Source organism: Anabrus simplex, chromosome 5, assembly GCF_040414725.1.
Source record: "Anabrus simplex isolate iqAnaSimp1 chromosome 5, ASM4041472v1, whole genome shotgun sequence".
NCBI lineage: Eukaryota > Metazoa > Arthropoda > Insecta > Orthoptera > Tettigoniidae > Anabrus > Anabrus simplex.
In genome coordinates this window covers 33,234,638-33,252,016 of record NC_090269.1, presented here as the reverse complement: position 1 = coordinate 33,252,016, position 17,379 = coordinate 33,234,638, and the positions used below count along the sequence as shown (strand labels likewise).

Genomic DNA, 17,379 nt, shown 5'->3' with positions numbered 1-17,379 from the left:
ATCTCCTATGGTTTTTAGGAGATAAGTATTCATTTAACTCAATACTGACACATCATGCAAAAGGAATGAGCTATGCCTGCAATCATTGAGGTTTAGAGACGTTAAATAATTAATCTCTTTGTTGCTTTATTGATAGTACAGGATTAATTATCATAGAAGTTTAGAAGTACTGCAAGAAGTGTAAAAATAATTGCCCACAGTCCCTGAATTTGAATTTCAAGTAATGCGAGTGGCAAGTTTAACATCACCACAGAACTACATGAAACCTAAGTTAAATTTTGGAAATTACCGGTACTGGACTTCTTTATTCTCCTGCAATGTTCTCCAGCTATATTATGAATTTCTCGGTCAATTTTAACATCCTCTGTTTCTAATCAGGTCAGTTATTTATTCATTTATACAGGGTGTATCAGAAATAAACCAACAAAAAATCAGGGATGCTCTTTGTGTTATGTTAAGAACGATGGTGCAATGAGATCAGAGGAAAAAAATTTCTTTTCGAGAAAATGAAGTTACTTTGATACTTCCAAGCGCGTGATTCAAATTGACGAACTTGCTGTATCTGCTATGCCAGAGAGCCAGTCGCTGCTTGTTGCTGTACATCGGAGGAGGGAAAGGAGGGGAAGTGGGAAGTGGGAGAAAGAGGTAATATGAAGTGAAAATGCAAAAGTTTCTCGTTTGTTTCGCATAGTCCCTTCCCAGCACCCGCAGGCAGTGTTGTTCTGCACAAACTGACTACTATGCAAACACCGTAGAAAGAGAAGATGAATTTGAACCAAGGATACAGATTTCCAGGTTGTTTGCAACACACTTCACATCCTGAACAGAGTCTAAAGGTCACTACTGCACTGTTGTGAACTGTGCATTGAAGTAGGAACGGGGCATATTGAACATCTACTGTAATCAAACCACTGGGCGTATTGTTTCCTTAGTTCAGTATTTCATTCCATTTACAATGTTGTGACTGAAGGAATATACAATCATGGGGCGGCAGTGTTGCATCTGCGAGCATGTTAAATAATAAAGAATGCTACTGCAACCAGCAAACGAGAGGAGAAACAATCTGGTGTATTCCTTGACTGACAAGTGTGTCTTAATTACAGTGTGTTCTTGTACTGTGTGTGCAGTTACGGCTCTTTAATAAACGAACTGTGAATATTGCCTGTAACAGACAAGGACAATCTTGTGCAAGTCGAACGAGGAAACTTGTGCAAACATGCGGAGCATTATCTCTGTCTCCATCATACACACCACTTCCCCTCCCTTCTCTTCTCTTTCCTGAAACATGGCAGTGGCTTGTGCTCTGGCACAGCAATATGGCAAGTTCATCAATTTGAACTGCATTCCTGGAAGTAACAAAAGAACCTCATTTTCTTGAAAAAAAACATTTCTCTGCCAATCCGATTGCACCATCATTCTTAACATAATATGAAGAGCATCCCAGATTTTCTTTTTCCTTTTTTTTTCTATGTCGGTATATTTGTGATACACCCTGTAGTGCTATGAACTGCGCTTTGCCTTGTAACGGTCATAATATAGAATACTCCATTCATAAACAGCCTCTGTATGTTCATACAAATCTTGTTGCAGCTATACCATTTTCCAGTAATACTAATAGTTGTCTGTTAGGAAAGTAAAAAGAGGTCACACTTACAACCAAGAACAAGCTATGTATTACCTTTAATCCCACGGCGAATTATATCAATCCTTGCTCCATGATAAATGGCTTCCTGCTTGCCTCCGCTGACAAGACGACCATTCACAAAAGTGGCAGTTCTACTCTCATTCTTAAGCACCGCCCCTTGAGCACCATGGACCAAACGGAAATGATGTTTGGAAATGTTCTCCTGTTTACAGCCAAGCAGATTACCTTGCAACACAATGTCACAGCTAGTGTCTCTGCCAGCTAGTATCTCAGTTTTGTGAAGCTCTGTAAAAGATATACAACAGTTTGGAATAATGGAATGTACATACACATAAATATCTTACATTTTACATGAGTTCTACAGTTACTGAAGTTGCATACTGAGAAAAAACCTATATTAAATACATTCAAGAAATACTGGTGATAATTTAAAATTAATTACAAAAATTAAAAATATCTCATAATAACATTTCCTAGAGGTGGTTATGTAACCTTTCAAAATTAGTTTTAATTACTTTCTACTCTAGGACAAACTATCAGCAGACTGAATAAAATGTTCAGTGATAGTTTATTAAATATGTACGTAAATATGTATTTACAAATCATTACAACACATGTTTTACGCCACCTAAAGGTATATCATGGGGTCTTTATAGTTTATTTATAAAATGTTGTTGTTGTTTGAGTCATCAGTCCATAGACTGGTTTGATGCAGCCCTCCATGCCACCCTATCCTGTGCTAACCTTTTCATTTCTACATAACTGCTTGTCATATTCATACCGTGGTCTACCCCTACCATTCTTACCACCGAAACTTCCTTCAAAAACCAACTGAATGAGTCCTGGGTGTCCTATCATTATATCTGTTCTTCTCGTCAAATTTAGCCAAATTGATCTCCTCTCGCCAATTCGATTCAGTATCTCGTGATTCGTTCTACCCATCTCACCTTCAGCATTCTTCTATAACACCACATTTCAAAAGCTTCTATTCTCTTTCTTTCTGAGCAAGTTATCGTCCATGTTTCACTTCCATACAATATGGTACCACGCTCCACACGAAAGACTTCAAAAACATCTTTCTTATTCCTATATCAATGTTTGAAGTGAGCAAATTTCTTTCCTTAAGAAAGCTTTTCCTTGCTTGTGCTAATCTGCATTTTATGTCCTCCTTACTTCTGCCTTCGTTAGTTATTTTACTATCCAAGTAACAATATTCATCTACTTCCTTTAAGATTTAATTGTAATAGTATTAAATAGTTGCTATGGTAGCGTTGAAATGACTGATATTTAAGTTACTAGTGTTACAGATGATGTGAGATTAATAGAGGAGAGGGTCGAAGCGGTGTGCCAAGTTTATATGTTATTGGCTGTGGCGGGTAACGGGAAATGAGTTCAATTCTTAGAACAATATAAAGAGAAACAATATCATCAGTATCAAGTGGAATTTAAATAAAAGTTAGAACCAGTCTATAGTCAATCTTTTGTGAGGAGATAAATTAGCTTTCCTCTTGAATTACGATGCGGGAGCGAGGGAAAGTGTAACAGTAAACATCCAAAATTATAAAGTTCAATAAGGACTCAGTTAATTTTGCTAAAAGGTGTTCTGTAAAGGGCTGATGGTATAAAAAATCAAATTGTAGCATTAATAGTTTGGTGAAGCAAACAAATTTTTTTTGTGAAAAGGTAAGTTTAGTCCTTTCAGAGCATGTAAGAGTGAGGGAGAGTGTTTGATGGTAAGTAGCTTTTTTTACAGAGATTTTGGTTAGAAGTCTGCAATAAGGAGGAGAATTTAGTATTAAAACTATGAGATTATAGAGTTAAACAGTGGTTGTTACTTGTTACTTGTTACTAGTGCTTCTGGTATTATAACGGTGTGAGGATATGGGAGGTGGATGTGGTGGAGGTGGGGTGTTAAGTTTATGTGTTGTTGGTAGTGGTTGGATTGTGGGTATGGGCTGGGCAGGAGTTGTGCTTTTGAAATTAATGGGGACTTGGAAGTTAATAATTTAATATTATTTAGAATGTTATGTTGATTTAAATTTAGTGCTTACATTAATTTTGGTAAAATTTCATATAATGGATTTTTTACTTCAACTATGTCATTGAGGTTTAGATTTTTGTTATAGTATTGGTCCAAAAATATATAGATGTTTTCTAATTCATTCAATAATTTTATTTTACCTACTTCTTTAATAATTGTCTTGATCTATAGTGGTGAAATGATGTCCTGTTTCTTTCATATGGGAACTCATAGCTGAGAATTTGTTGTGTTTGATGGCATTAAAATGTTCCAAGTACCTAGTTTAAAAGCTTCGGCCTGTTTGACCAATGTAAGAGGTGCTACATTGTGTGCCTGCAAGTCTGTATATGCCTGAACCTGTGTAAGCATTGTTGTTTGAATTGATTGTGTTATGATTGAAGAATAATTTTTGGTTGGTGTTGGATGTTCTAAAGGATATGCAAGTGTTTTGGATTTTTATGGGGTTTGAAATTTGGTAAATGTCTGGATTGTTGTATGTGAAAGTAATAAACTTATTCTTTTTGGGTTTGTCAGGGATTAGTTTTGTTGTTAATTTGAGTTTGATTTTGTTGATTAAATTGTTAATTGTTTCTAGTTTATACCCATTATTTTTTGCTAAGTTTTTTATATAATTGAGTTCTGTTTTTAGGTTTTTAGGTGATAGAGGGATTTTAAAGGCTCTGTAAATTAAGGGGGTGGTGGGTCAGGGATATTTATCCATAAAAAGTGGAAATTTAAAATTCTTAACAAATGTGAAATGAAACATAGCTTGATCTGGGTTGAGATTTGGGGAGACATCTTAGCTGGTAATTCCAATTCAGATAGTCTGCATATAGTTGGAGGATACAATCCTGTGAGGGGCAATGCAACGTCATTTTTAACATCTTTGGAAAATTTCCTTTGTGAGACTAACAATACTCCTTGTTTTTTTTATTGGTGATACAAATATTGACACTTTTACTGAAGATCATTTAAAAAAGCAGTATATAAATATCCTTTCATGCTATGGGTTCACACTGTGTAACAAGATTTATGCAACACGCACGACTGACAAATCATCAACTCTTCTGGATCATGTAGCAGTTAACACAGATAAAATATATTTCACAGTTTCGAATGTAGATAATGACATAAGTGATCATAACATCCTTATCACAGATACTGTATGGCCACATAAGAGAAGCTATATCCAAAACAACACTTTCACTTTACCCTTAAAATGCAGGGATAAAATTAATTTAAATAACACTAATTTCCTGCCAGAGAATGCAAGACATTCTGCCCAGGATATTAAGATGAACCAGATGTACAACTCCCTTATTACTCAAATCCAAAAAAAAAACACACAAATAGAGGCAATCACCATACCATAAAGGAGAAAAACGCATTCAAAGTAGATGTGGCAACTCCTTGGATAACATCTGAATTGATAAAACTCGTTAAGCAACGGAACATTCTCCACTCTAAACTTAGGATTGGGCAACACAAAGATAATATTCCTTTGAGAGAGGAATACATTAAATGTAGAAATTCAGTAACATTCCTAAAAAGAAAACTTAAGACAAATTATTATTCGGAAAAATTAAACGTGTATGATAAGAATCCTAAGAAAACGTGGGAAATTTTGAATGAAATTATATATAACAAAAAGCACAACTCAGAAACTTGCAAAACTCTGTCAATAGGGAATGTCGTAATTAATGATAAACAAGAAATTGCTAACGAATTCAATAAATATTTTACATGCATAGCCGATAATCTTGCATCACAGATATCCACACATTATATCATAGATCTGAATAGTAACCGCCAGCTTGAGGCCCTTTTTTATATCCAACAGATAACACGGAAGTCAAATGCATAATTAAAAATTTAAAAAGTAAAAAAAAGTTGTGGAGTAGCTGGGATTACAGCTACTATGATAAAAAATTTTGATGAACAGCTAATAACTAAGCTTGTTACATTAATTAATGAATCCATGGCAAATGGGGTCGTACCGCAGGCTTTAAAAATTGCTAAAGTTATCCCGATTTTCAAAGGAGGGAACACTAGTAACGCAGGGGACTATAGACCTATATCCATACTACCCATCATTTCCAAAATATTAGAAAGCATTATAAAGGTAAGACTAATGGCTTTTCTTAACAAACACAGATTTTTTTATCGATCCCAGTATGGCTTCAGGGAGAATTCCAGCACAGAACTGGCAGTTACTGATCTTGTGTCGATGCTTCAGGAAAGCGTTGACGGTAACCAGATTGCGGCCGGATTGTTTATTGATCTCGCTAAAGCTTTCGACACGGTAAATCACGAAATTCTGTTATCTAAATTAGAAGACGCTGGAATTCGTGGTGTTGCATTAGAGTGGTTCCGCAGCTATCTTAGCGGAAGAAAGCAATTTGTTTCCGTCAATGGTTATCAGAGCCCGGACAAGGAGGTAAAATGTGGGGTTCCACAAGGGTCTATTTTGGGCCCTACCTTGTTTCTGATATACATAAATGATATAAATATTCTCAATTTAAAGGGTAAAATTATGCTTTACGCAGATGACACAAATGTATTCTACGCTGGTGACAAAGTGGATTCGGTGATCAAAACTATGCAAGAAGACATCATCCCAATAAACAAGTGGCTCAGTATCAATAAATTAACTATGAACGTCAATAAAACTAAATATATGATTATAACTAAGCCGAGTATAAAAAATATTAATCATTCAAAGATATATATTAACAACGCGGAAATAGGTGAGGTCGATCACTTTAAATATCTGGGTCTAATAATAGATAAACATTTAAGCTGGGTAGAGCATGTTGATTACATTGCAAAAAAGATAGCTCCAGTATCTGGGCTTTTGAGAAGATTAAGATATATTGTCCGTAGGGAAGTTCTACTTACAGCATATTACTCACTCATCCACAGTCACTTACAATACCTAAACGTAATTTGGTCTCGTTGCAGAAAGACAGTCCTTCATGAACTTATGGTAATACAAAATAGAGCAATCAAAAATATCTATAATCTTCCTTTTGACACACCGACTCGAGTTCTATACGCTAATAGTAAAATTATGCCCTTATCTATGTGCACTGCTTTTAGATCATCAATATTAATTCACAAAATTAAACTAAACAGTGTCCTGCACGATAGTAACTACACCCTGAATTCAGATATTCATAATTATAACACACGACAAACAGGTGACATAGCTCTCTTTCAAATACACTCATATAAGTATGGCAACTGTAGCTTTAAGTTCTCAGCCATTCAATCATATAATCATCTTCCAAGAGATTTAAAATCAGTTTCCAATCTGTCTTCTTTGAAAATTAAATTAAAGAAAGTGCTATGGAATCAGTACCTAAGTAAGTAGATGACTCTCTTTACAAGACTTTGTGTAATGGTAACGTAAAGGAAATATTTAGAGTAACGTTCACTGTAACAACTTATACATTTATGTGTAGCCAATGTATATGTATCATATTAATTTTAGACGCTAAACAAATCGCATTGTACAATTCCTGTATATGAGCCGTTGGCTCGTTGGAATTAATTAATAAAGTAATAATAAATAATAATAAAAAATAGCTGTGAAAGGTAGCTAGTTTATGGGATTTTAGGTGTAATTAAGTATTTTTTATTGTTGTTGAGGTGTGAGTAGGTTTCCTATAAATTTGGAAGTCAAAGTTAGCATTATTATGTGTTACTGTAATGTCTAAGAAATTTAAGGATCCGTTGATCTCGTCTTCTTTAGTAAATTTTATATTTTGGTCTAAGTTGTTTAAAAAATTTAAAATATCAGTACCGGTACTGTTATTGAGTTCTTTATCAATAATTACGAAAGTGTCATCTACATATCGAAGCCAAAAGTTAAGGCCTTTTATTATATCAGTAGAAATTTTATTATGTTCTAAAGAATCTAAATAGATGTCGGCTAAGATGCCGGATAAGGTATCTCCCATGGCTAGACCATCTTGATGGTAGATTTTACCATTAAAAGTAAAATAGTTGTTTTTTAGAACAAAGTTTAGGAGTCTTAAGAATTCTTCTAATTCGAGTTTGCTAAGTTTACTGTGTTTAGTGAGGTTGTTTTTGATAATATTAACAGTTTCGTTGACTGGTACGTTAGAATACATGTTAGTAATATCGAAAGAGCACATAGTGTGGTTGGGTAGTAAGGTGAATTCTTTTAAAATATTACAGAAATCAACAGAATTTTTTATTGGGGTTTTATTGTTAAAAATGTAATGTTTTTGAGAAAGTTGTGGATATATTTTGAGGTTTTATATGTTGGACTATTTCTGCAATTGATGATTGGACGTATAGGTATATCTTTCTTATGTAATTTAGGTAAAGCTCTTGCTGTGGGAGTATTAGGGTTCGTAAGGATTAGTTTTTGCTGTTCTTGTTCATTTAGTAAAAATGAAGAGTTCTTTAATAATGTTTTTAAATTTCGTTGGAATCTTATAGTGGGATCTTTATTAACTATTGTATAAGTTTCGTTTGGGAAAAATCTTCAGTTTTTAATATAGCCTTTTTTATTTAATAAAACAGTAAGTAGTTTTCCCTTTGTCAGCTTAGTTATTATTATATTGTTATCTTTTATTTTGTTTTTATGCCTTTAATTATTTTAGTATGGTTAAGATAAGCATTTTTATTTAATCCCTCAGTTAATGTTGGTAGTTTCTTTTTTATTTTGTGCCTAGTATCATTTTGTATTTCCAAAGGTAGTTTTGAGATAATCGTCTCAACTTCTGCTATGGTGGTGATGATATCGTTTTCTTTATGTATACTAGGCCAATCCTTGCACTTCTCCAGCCAGTCTTCCTTAGCTACCTTGCATTTGCTATCCACTTCATTCTTTAATCGCCTGTATTCTTTTCCGCCCTCTTCATTTCTAGCATTCTTGTATTTTCGTCGTTCATCAATCAGGTCTAGTATCCTCTGAGTTATCCACTGATTCTTAGTTGATCTTTTCTTCCTTCCCAACATTTCTTCAGCACCCTATGCTGGTCATAGTAGCTTACCCGCTGCCCTATTTTCTTATTCATTTCCCCTGTTTGATTTTGTGTTGATAATTTACAATATGTATACGTATTATTAGGGACTGCCTGGCCGAGGCGGTAAAGGCGTGCTCGGTTCGCTCGGAAGGACGTGAGTTCGAATCCCCGTCAGGAAGTCGTAAAATTTAAGAAACGAGATTTCCACTTTCGGGGGTGCATATGGCCCTGAGGTTCACCCAGCCTACACCAAAAATGAGTACCAGGTTAATTCCTGGGAGCAAAGGAGGCCGGGCATAGAGCTAACCACTCTAACCCATCACGTGCCGAGCCTTTACCTTCCACTCCTCCAAGGGTCTTCGTGGCCTGTACGGAGGTGATTTTGCTTTTTGCTTTTATACGTATTATTATAACATATTAATCTTGAAGTGTGTTAAAGATGAATTTCAGGAAGTTGGTTATGTTGACTGTGTTGTGATTTGATATTTCAGCACCTGATGAGGTGGGAGATTTTGAAATACCGGAAAAGAGTAGTGTGCATTCTGGCATGAGACAATATGCCTTTTGTACTGCTTTTTTTCACCGAGCTCGGTAGCTGCAGTTGCTTAAGTGCGGCCAGTATCCAGTAATCGGGAAATAGTGGGTTCGAGCTCCACTGTCGGCAGCTCTGAAGATGGTTTTCCGTGGTTTCCCATTTTCACACCAGGGCCACTTCCTTCCAATTCCTAGGCCTTTCCTATCCCATCGTCGCCATAAGACGTATCTGTGGCAATGCGACGTAAAGCAAATAGCAATTTTTTCAGGACAATCGCAAAGTGGTACCGGAAACTTGTTTATTCTGTGGAGGCAGAATTGGAAATTTCCATGATTCATTAAAAACAGTGTAAGTATATGCTGTAGTTTGGCCATAGTTGTAAGGAGTGTCTGTGGAAAATAGTGGGTATAAATAGTTTGGTGTGGGCTGCAACTTTAGAGTACATACACTCATGTTCACAAAAACCAGAACACCTTGAAAGACCAAAGGTAGGAAGTTCATATTCACAGGACTTGTGCACTTGTATGTTCTGAAGAAATGATTAGCATTTGAACCATATCGGCCCTCAGGTTCAAGGTGCACCACCACCAAGTGGTAAAATGTGCCTGCGGCTCTCGTTGTCACTATAAACCGAAGATAATGGATCAGTGTGACTTGAGCAAATGTGCAGGATGCCTCTCAGACGTATGTAAGACCTGTACCATCAAATGAGTGAATTTGAAAGAGGGCGCATTATTAGTATGAGAGAACGTGATGCATCCATCTGGGAAATTGCTGCTCGTGTGGGACAAAGTGCGTCGGCAGTACAACGGCTGTGTACAGAAAGGTTCACAGGAGGCTGTAGAACACGACGAGATCGCTCCAGTCAGACCCCCCCCCCCCGAGAAGATGGTTACGTCATCCGAATGGCATTGCAGGGCAGATCTGCATCCTCCTCAGCTCTGGCACAACAGTGGAACTTTGTAACACATTGTACACTATCAGGAGAGACAGTCCGTCACCATTTATTACAGTCTGGGTTACCAGCACGTCGTCCACTTCTCCGCCTACCTTTGGCTAATGTGCATAAACATGCTAGACTGCAATGGTATATGGAACAATGTCACTGGGAACAGGAATGGCAGCAGATAGTGTTTTCGGACGAATCTAGTTTCTGTTTGTTTGAAAATGATGGCCACATTTTCGTTTGCCGCAGACAGGGGGAGAGGCATCACATTGACTGCATTCGCACAAGACATACAGCACCAACTCAAGACCTAATGGTGTGGGGTGCTATTGGGAAACAACCACAAATCACAGTTGGTGCGTGTCCAGGGCACTGTGACTAGTTTGACCTACGTGAATGACATCCTGCGACCCGTAGCCATACCTTTCTGCACAACACCCCAGACGCCATATTTCAGCAGGACAATGTGCGACCACATGTAGCCGCACGAACACGTGTCTTCTTGTTGTCACAGGGTGTCAGACTGTTGCCCTGGCCCACCCAATACCCGGAATTGTCGCCAATCGAAAATGTGTGGGATATGGTGAAACGACGGGTGTGACGCTGTGATCCAATACCAACCACCAAACATGAACTGTGGGACCAGGTGAATGCAGCATGGATGGCTATACCCCAGGATGCGATTCACTGGCATTGAAACATGATTGTACAGCACACATAAAGTATTTTGTATATTTCTGTTTAAATATATAGTCAATCACTCGATAAGCATATTTAAATCACACCTTACACCTTAATAAAGGAATTCGGTGAAGAGCATGTCCCTCCTAGCGGAAAAATCAGTACAAAATAATGGTAATGTTAGTAAATACTATTGGAAAGAAATAATTTCACATACCGGTACCGATTTTGGAGCTACATTCGCAAAGCTTTCTGTTTAAGGGTTTTGTGTTCTTGCGTTCAAATGTTTTGGTCTTTCAAATATCTCTGCTGTTGATGTAGCTATGTTATTTAACAATATAGAAATGGCACACTCGCAAATAACTTCACTTAAACTGTGATTGTCCGATTTCAGGACATCTGAAGTGAGGAGTACCCGAAAAATAGTCACCATAGGTGTACCAAAATCGTTATGCACACATGGTTATGCTTTCAATACAAAATCATGAATAAGTTTCAGAACCCACTGCAGCAAATCAGATAGGTACTGACTGCAGCCTCCCGTTTTGATCTCATTTATTAATCAAGTCCATTACCACTGATGAACATTTTCGACTTGTCAAGGGAATCAAGCAGCTGTCATACTTGGTTTCCAGGAGTGTTCTTCGAACATCAAAACCTCCCATTTACGACAGATAATATTATGCATATTATGCTAACTTCATACAGGGGTAGAACACAGCAGAAAGAGAGAACTGTGGGATTTTAAATCGTACCTCAGACCAATAATAATAATGTTATTCTCTTTACGTCCCACTAATTACTTTTACAGTTTTCGATGACATTGAAATGCCAGAATTTAGTTCCACAGGATATATGTGCCAATAAATCTACCAACATGAGGGTGATTGAAAACCTTCAAATACCACCGGTCTGAACCAGGATCGAACCTGCCAAGTTGGGGCCAGAAGACCAGAATGAAGAAATCATTATTGTACAATATTAGCTACCATCAGAATAGAAGTAACTTACCAGGGGACTTGTACAGATCCTCAAGGATACATGTGACATGATCTGGTATATGTGCTGTACTGCGCTAACATAGGGGCGTTTGGCAGAATTTCTTCAGCATTTCCGATTACACAAGTTCCAAACTCCATCCACGTTACTGCTTGCAGGAATAACCATGATCCCTGTCTCCAAAATGATGCAAGTGTGTAATGGACTAGTATAACTTGGAAACTATTCTTTAGACCCATGAGTAAATTGTGAAAATATTGAGCTCGATTAGTAGGTGATATTATTTTTTTTGATTCGTTGTGCCCAGCTGTGGAGCGCGTTTGAACTTATTTTGCACAATGTTTCGTCTTCTTTTCTTCCCAATATTTCTTCATTTTTTCACTGTGTTCCTTTCTGCGTGTTTCTGTCCAGCCTGTATTTTTTTCTTGTTGGTTTCTCTGCAAATTTATGTTTGTTTACTAAGCTTCTAAATTTCATTCTATCTTGAATGTTTTCGTCCTCAATACCCATTTCTTTTAGATCTTCATGAATTTCTGCTAACCAATTGTTGCGGATTTTCAGGGTTAGAGCTAGATTTAGAATTTTCTTTGTCAGCCTGTTGTTATCCATTCTGTGTAGGTGTCCGTAGAATTTTAGTCGTCTCTTTCTGATGGTATCTGTGATTTTTTCTGTGAATTGAAAAATTTCGTGTGGTTTCTTTTTCATCCAAATTCCATTTTCAAACTTTGGTCCTAGGATTTTTCTGAGAATTTTCCTCTTTTGTTTTTCAATGCTTTTCATTTGTGACCTGCCGCCAATGATCAGTGTTTCAGATGCATAAAGTGCATCTGGTTTGATGACTGTATTGTAGTGTCGTAATTTTGCATTTTTTGATATACATCTTTTGTTGTATCTGTTCCATGTGATTTTGTAAGCCCTTTGCAGTTTAGCAGTTCTTTCTTTGTTAGCTTCCTGATTTAACCCTGCTGGCTGAATAATTTCACCTAGATATTTGAATTTGTCTACTTGGGAAATTATTCCACAGTTGGTGATTAATGGTTGATTGACGAATCTTGATTTAGTTCCTTCCATAAACTGCGTCTTTTCAAATGAAATTTGAAGTCCGGTTTTTGCGGCTATTTCATTCAACTTTTCTATGGATTGGATTGCTTCTTGTCTGTTGTTCGAAAGGATCGCAAGGTCATCTGCGAAAGCTAAGCAGTCAAGGTGAATTTTGTCTTTAAGAAGTCTGCCAATGTTTATACCTTTAGTTTCTTTTCTCCATTCACAAATCACTTTTTCCAAAACTAAATTGAATAGTAGTGGGGATAATCCATCTCCCTGTCGGACGCCAGTTCTGATTTCGAACGGTTCAGAAATTTCTCCCAAGAACTTAACTTTTGATGTTGTGTTGGTCAGAGTTTGTTTAATCAATTCCCTCGTTTTCCTGTCGACTTGAAATTCCTCTAGTATGTTGAACAGGGTCTGCCGATCTATGGAATCATACGCTTTTTTGAAGTCAACAAAGGTGATTACTGTTTGTTTGGTTTTGCGAATCTGTAGTATGGTTTTTAGGTTTAGGATTTGTTCTGCGCAGGATCTCCCTTTTCGGAATCCAGCCTGATAATCTCCGATCAGGTGGTCTGTTTGTTTCTCTAATCTATTAAGTAGAGCTTTAGAGAAGATTTTATATACGAGTGAGAGGAGAGAAATTCCTCTGTAGTTGTTAATATCTGATTTGTCTCCTTTCTTGTGAAGTGGGTGAATCAATGCACATTTCCAATCCTCCGGAATTTCTTCAGAAAACCAAATGTCCTGTAAGATTTTTTGAATAATCTGGGCCAGTTTGTCACCACCAATTTTCAACATTTCAGCGATTATTCCATCTTCTCCTGGTGCTTTGTTGTCTTTTAAATCTCTGATTATTTGTTTGACTTCTTGTAATGTGGGGGGTTCTAAATCTGGATTAGGTGTTGGTTTTTCATAGGTGAATTGTTCCTTTGGAGATTCACAGTTTAAAAGGTCCATGAAATGGTTTGCTAGGAGTTCACAATTTCCCTTATTACTTGTTTCCAAAGTCCCATCTGTACGTTTGAAACAGAGACTAGGTGCCTGGTAATTGGATAATTCTTCTCTGAATGTTCTGTAGAAGTTCCGTGTATTGTTTTTCTTGAAATCATCTTCTATTTCTACCAGTCTGTTTTGATCATATTTTCGTTTTTCAGATCTGATGATTTTTGAGGTTTGTTTCTGTGTTTTGAAGAATTCATCACGATTTTGATCAGTTTTATGGGAACTCCAGTTTAGCCAGGACCTAATTCTGACTTCTATGGCCTTGTCACAGGTGTCATTCCACCACCTGTGTTTGCGTTTCCTTGGGGGATTGCTGATGTTTTGTGAAGCTTTCAAGAGTGTGTCCTTGAGTTCTAGCCAGTTTGAAGGAGCATCATTGGAGATATTCGCAAGGAAATTGTCTGAGTTCTGTCTCAGAAATTCAGGGTCGATTCTTGGGTTCCTGATTGTTTTGGTTTTCTTCCTGTTGGGTTGAAACTTTACTTTAACAAGAGATAGGTGGTGGTCGGAGTCAATAATTCCCTTTTTGACTTTAACGTTCATAATTTCTTTTTGGTTTTTCTTGGAAATAGCCACATGGTCTAGTTGAAATTCTCCTAAATGCATGTTCGGGGATCTCCATGCCATTTTCTTTTGTGGAAGTGCCAGGAAATGGGTTGACATCAATTTTAGATCGAAATACTCGCAGAAGCCAATTAAACGTTCTCCATTTTTATTGGTCCTTTTGTGAGCAGGGTAAAGTCCTACAGTGGTCCTAAATTTCTTCTCTTTGCCAATTTGTGCATTGAAGTCCCCCAGCAGAATTTTGACATGATGTTTTGGAACTTTGGCTGTAGTTTCTTCTAGTAATTCCCAGAAGTCATCTACCTTCTGTGGGTCTTTTTGATTGTAATTGTTTGTAGGTGCATGTGCATTGATTAGTGTATATTATTATTATTATTATTATTATTATTATTATTATTATTATTATTATTATTATTATTATTATTATTATTATTATGACTTGTGAGGTGTGGCTATGAAATTGTTTACGTCTATTATTATTGTATCGTGAGGTACACCTCAACCCCGTACATTCAAAAGAAGCGCCATAATGAACTCTATCTATCCAACAAATGTGAAACTGCTACTACGTAAAGTTGAGAAGATATCACTACTGAGGTATTGAGTAATTGTGATATTCTGAAGTTGGCTAAACTGACTGGTTTTATTTGCTGTGGGTTTGTTTACATCAAGAAGTTTTGACACTTTTCCACAGATGTCACTACCAAAAACTATGGTCTTGCACTCTGGTGCAAGGTAAAGGAAGTTGTTATTGAAAAAAAATTGTGTTCATGAGTTTTCCTCCGTAAATTAATTTTCATTTGTTTTTCTGATATATTTCAAGGTTTGCAAAGGCCGGTCTCCACTGATTAACATTTAACACCAACATGTTAAATTTAACATGTTACATTTGACATGCATATTGTGATTGTGTCCTCCAATTGACTTTGCATGTTAACTTAGAATGTTGAGGTTAACACTTTTAGCATGTTGGCGTGTTTTCCGCTCCAAGTGGAAAACATGTCAAGTCAGTTCGTTGTTCGTGAGATGTTGGCACAGCTTCGGCAACTTCCTTTCCGTTTCCATGTTAACAGATAGCCAAACGATGCAAACGACGTGCTTCTCGTGAAGTAGGATTATAGTTACAACACACCGCAATACTCATTCTCTTTGTTATAAGCTACAAACACAGTACCGGTACCGGTGCGCGCACGTGTGTCGTTCTCTCTGCACCATACTCAATTTATAGTCAGAAATGGAGTGGAGCAAGATTACTTTGGACTTAATTAATGATGTAATAGAAAGACCTTGTTTGTGGGATGTCTCAGGGATAAAGCGAAGAAAGCCGACATTTTTCAGGAACTCTAAATTATCTATAACTGTTCTCGCAAGTGCATCGAAAAAACACCTAGCGTCCCTCCGCTCCCAGTACAGTCGAGTATTGAAAAAAATCAGAAAATTCGGGGGCGGGAGCGGACAAAATTTATACTTCAAAGTGTTTTGCTTTTGAAGCAATGAGCACGATGAGGGGAGGACATGTGTCTAATAAAACTGCATTTCTAAATCGTAACAAGAAGCAATGCTGGCAATAACAAAGGCCAAATCCTCTTCATCTGAGTCCATTGTCCTTCTTTGAAAATACCAGACACCACCTAAATGTGTTACCACAAATTGATATGATGTACTACCCATATACACTGACTGACAGAGCAAATGCAACACCAAGGCGGAGTGGTTCGAAAGGGATGAAAGTTGGGGAAAAAACAGAGACGGCGCGGACGAATAATTGATGTTTATTTCAAACCGATATGCAGGTTACACAATGCGCACGGCATCGACTCAGTAGGATGTAGGACCACCGCGAGCGGCGATGCATGCAGAAACACGTCGAGGTACAGAGTCAATAAGAGTGCGGATGGTGTCCTGAGGGATGGTTCTCCATTCTCTGTCAACCATTTGCCACAGTTGGTCGTCCGTACGAGGCTGGGGCAGAGTTTGCAAACGGCGTCCAATGAGATCACACACGTGTTCGATTGGTGAGAGATCCGGAGAGTACGCTGGCCACGGAAGCATCTGTACACCTCGTAGAGCCTGTTGGGAGATGCGAGCAGTGTGTGGGCGGGCATTATCCTGCTGAAACAGAGCATTGGGCAGCCCCTGAAGGTACGGGAGTGCCACCGGCCGCAGCACATGCTGCACGTAGCGGTGGGCATTTAACGTGCCTTGAATACGCACTAGAGGTGACGTGGAATCATACGCAATAGCGCCCCAAACCATGATGCCGCGTTGTCTAGCGGTAGGGCGCTCCACAGTTACTGCCGGATTTGACCTTTCTCCACGCCGACGCCACACTCGTCTGCGGTGACTATCACTGACAGAACAGAAGCGTGACTCATCGAAGAACACGACGCTCCGCCATTCCCTCATCCAAGTCGCTCTAGCCCGGCACCATGCCAGGCGTGCACGTCTATGCTGTGGAGTCAATGGTAGTGTTCTGAGCGGACGCCGGGAGTGCAGGCCTCCTTCAACCAATCGACGGGAAATTGTTCTGGTCGATATTGGAACAGCCAGGGTGTCTTGCACATGCTGAAGAATGGCGGTTGACGTGGCGTGCGGGGCTGCCACCGCTTGGCGGCGGATGCGCCGATCCTCGCGTGCTGACGTCACTCGGGCTGCGCCTGGACCCCTCGCACGTGCCACATGTCCCTGCGCCAACCATCTTCGCCACAGGCGCTGCACCGTGGACACATCCCTATTGGTATCGGCTGCGATTTGACGAAGCGACCAACCTGCCCTTCTCAGCCCGATCACCATACCCCTCGTAAAGTCGTCTGTCTGCTGGAAATGCCTCCGTTGACGGCGGCCTGGCATTCTTAGCTATACACGTGTCCTGTGGCACACGGCAACACGTTCTACAATGACTGTCGGCTGAGAAATCACGGTACGAAGTGGGCCATT

At 38.3% G+C, this 17,379-nt stretch overlaps 1 protein-coding gene across 3 annotated transcripts in view; it reads right to left on the bottom strand.

Moving 5' to 3' along the window:
• LOC136874295 (ovarian-specific serine/threonine-protein kinase Lok) overlaps positions 1-17,379 on the bottom strand; it is an 88,394-nt gene that overhangs the window by 55,161 nt on the left and 15,854 nt on the right. For all 3 annotated transcript variants that reach the window (XM_067147933.2, XM_067147934.2, XM_068227719.1), the window contains exon 2: positions 1,679-1,930. In XM_067147933.2, coding sequence (XP_067004034.2) covers positions 1,679-1,930 — 252 coding nt within the window. The remainder of the gene's footprint in view (positions 1-1,678; positions 1,931-17,379) is intronic.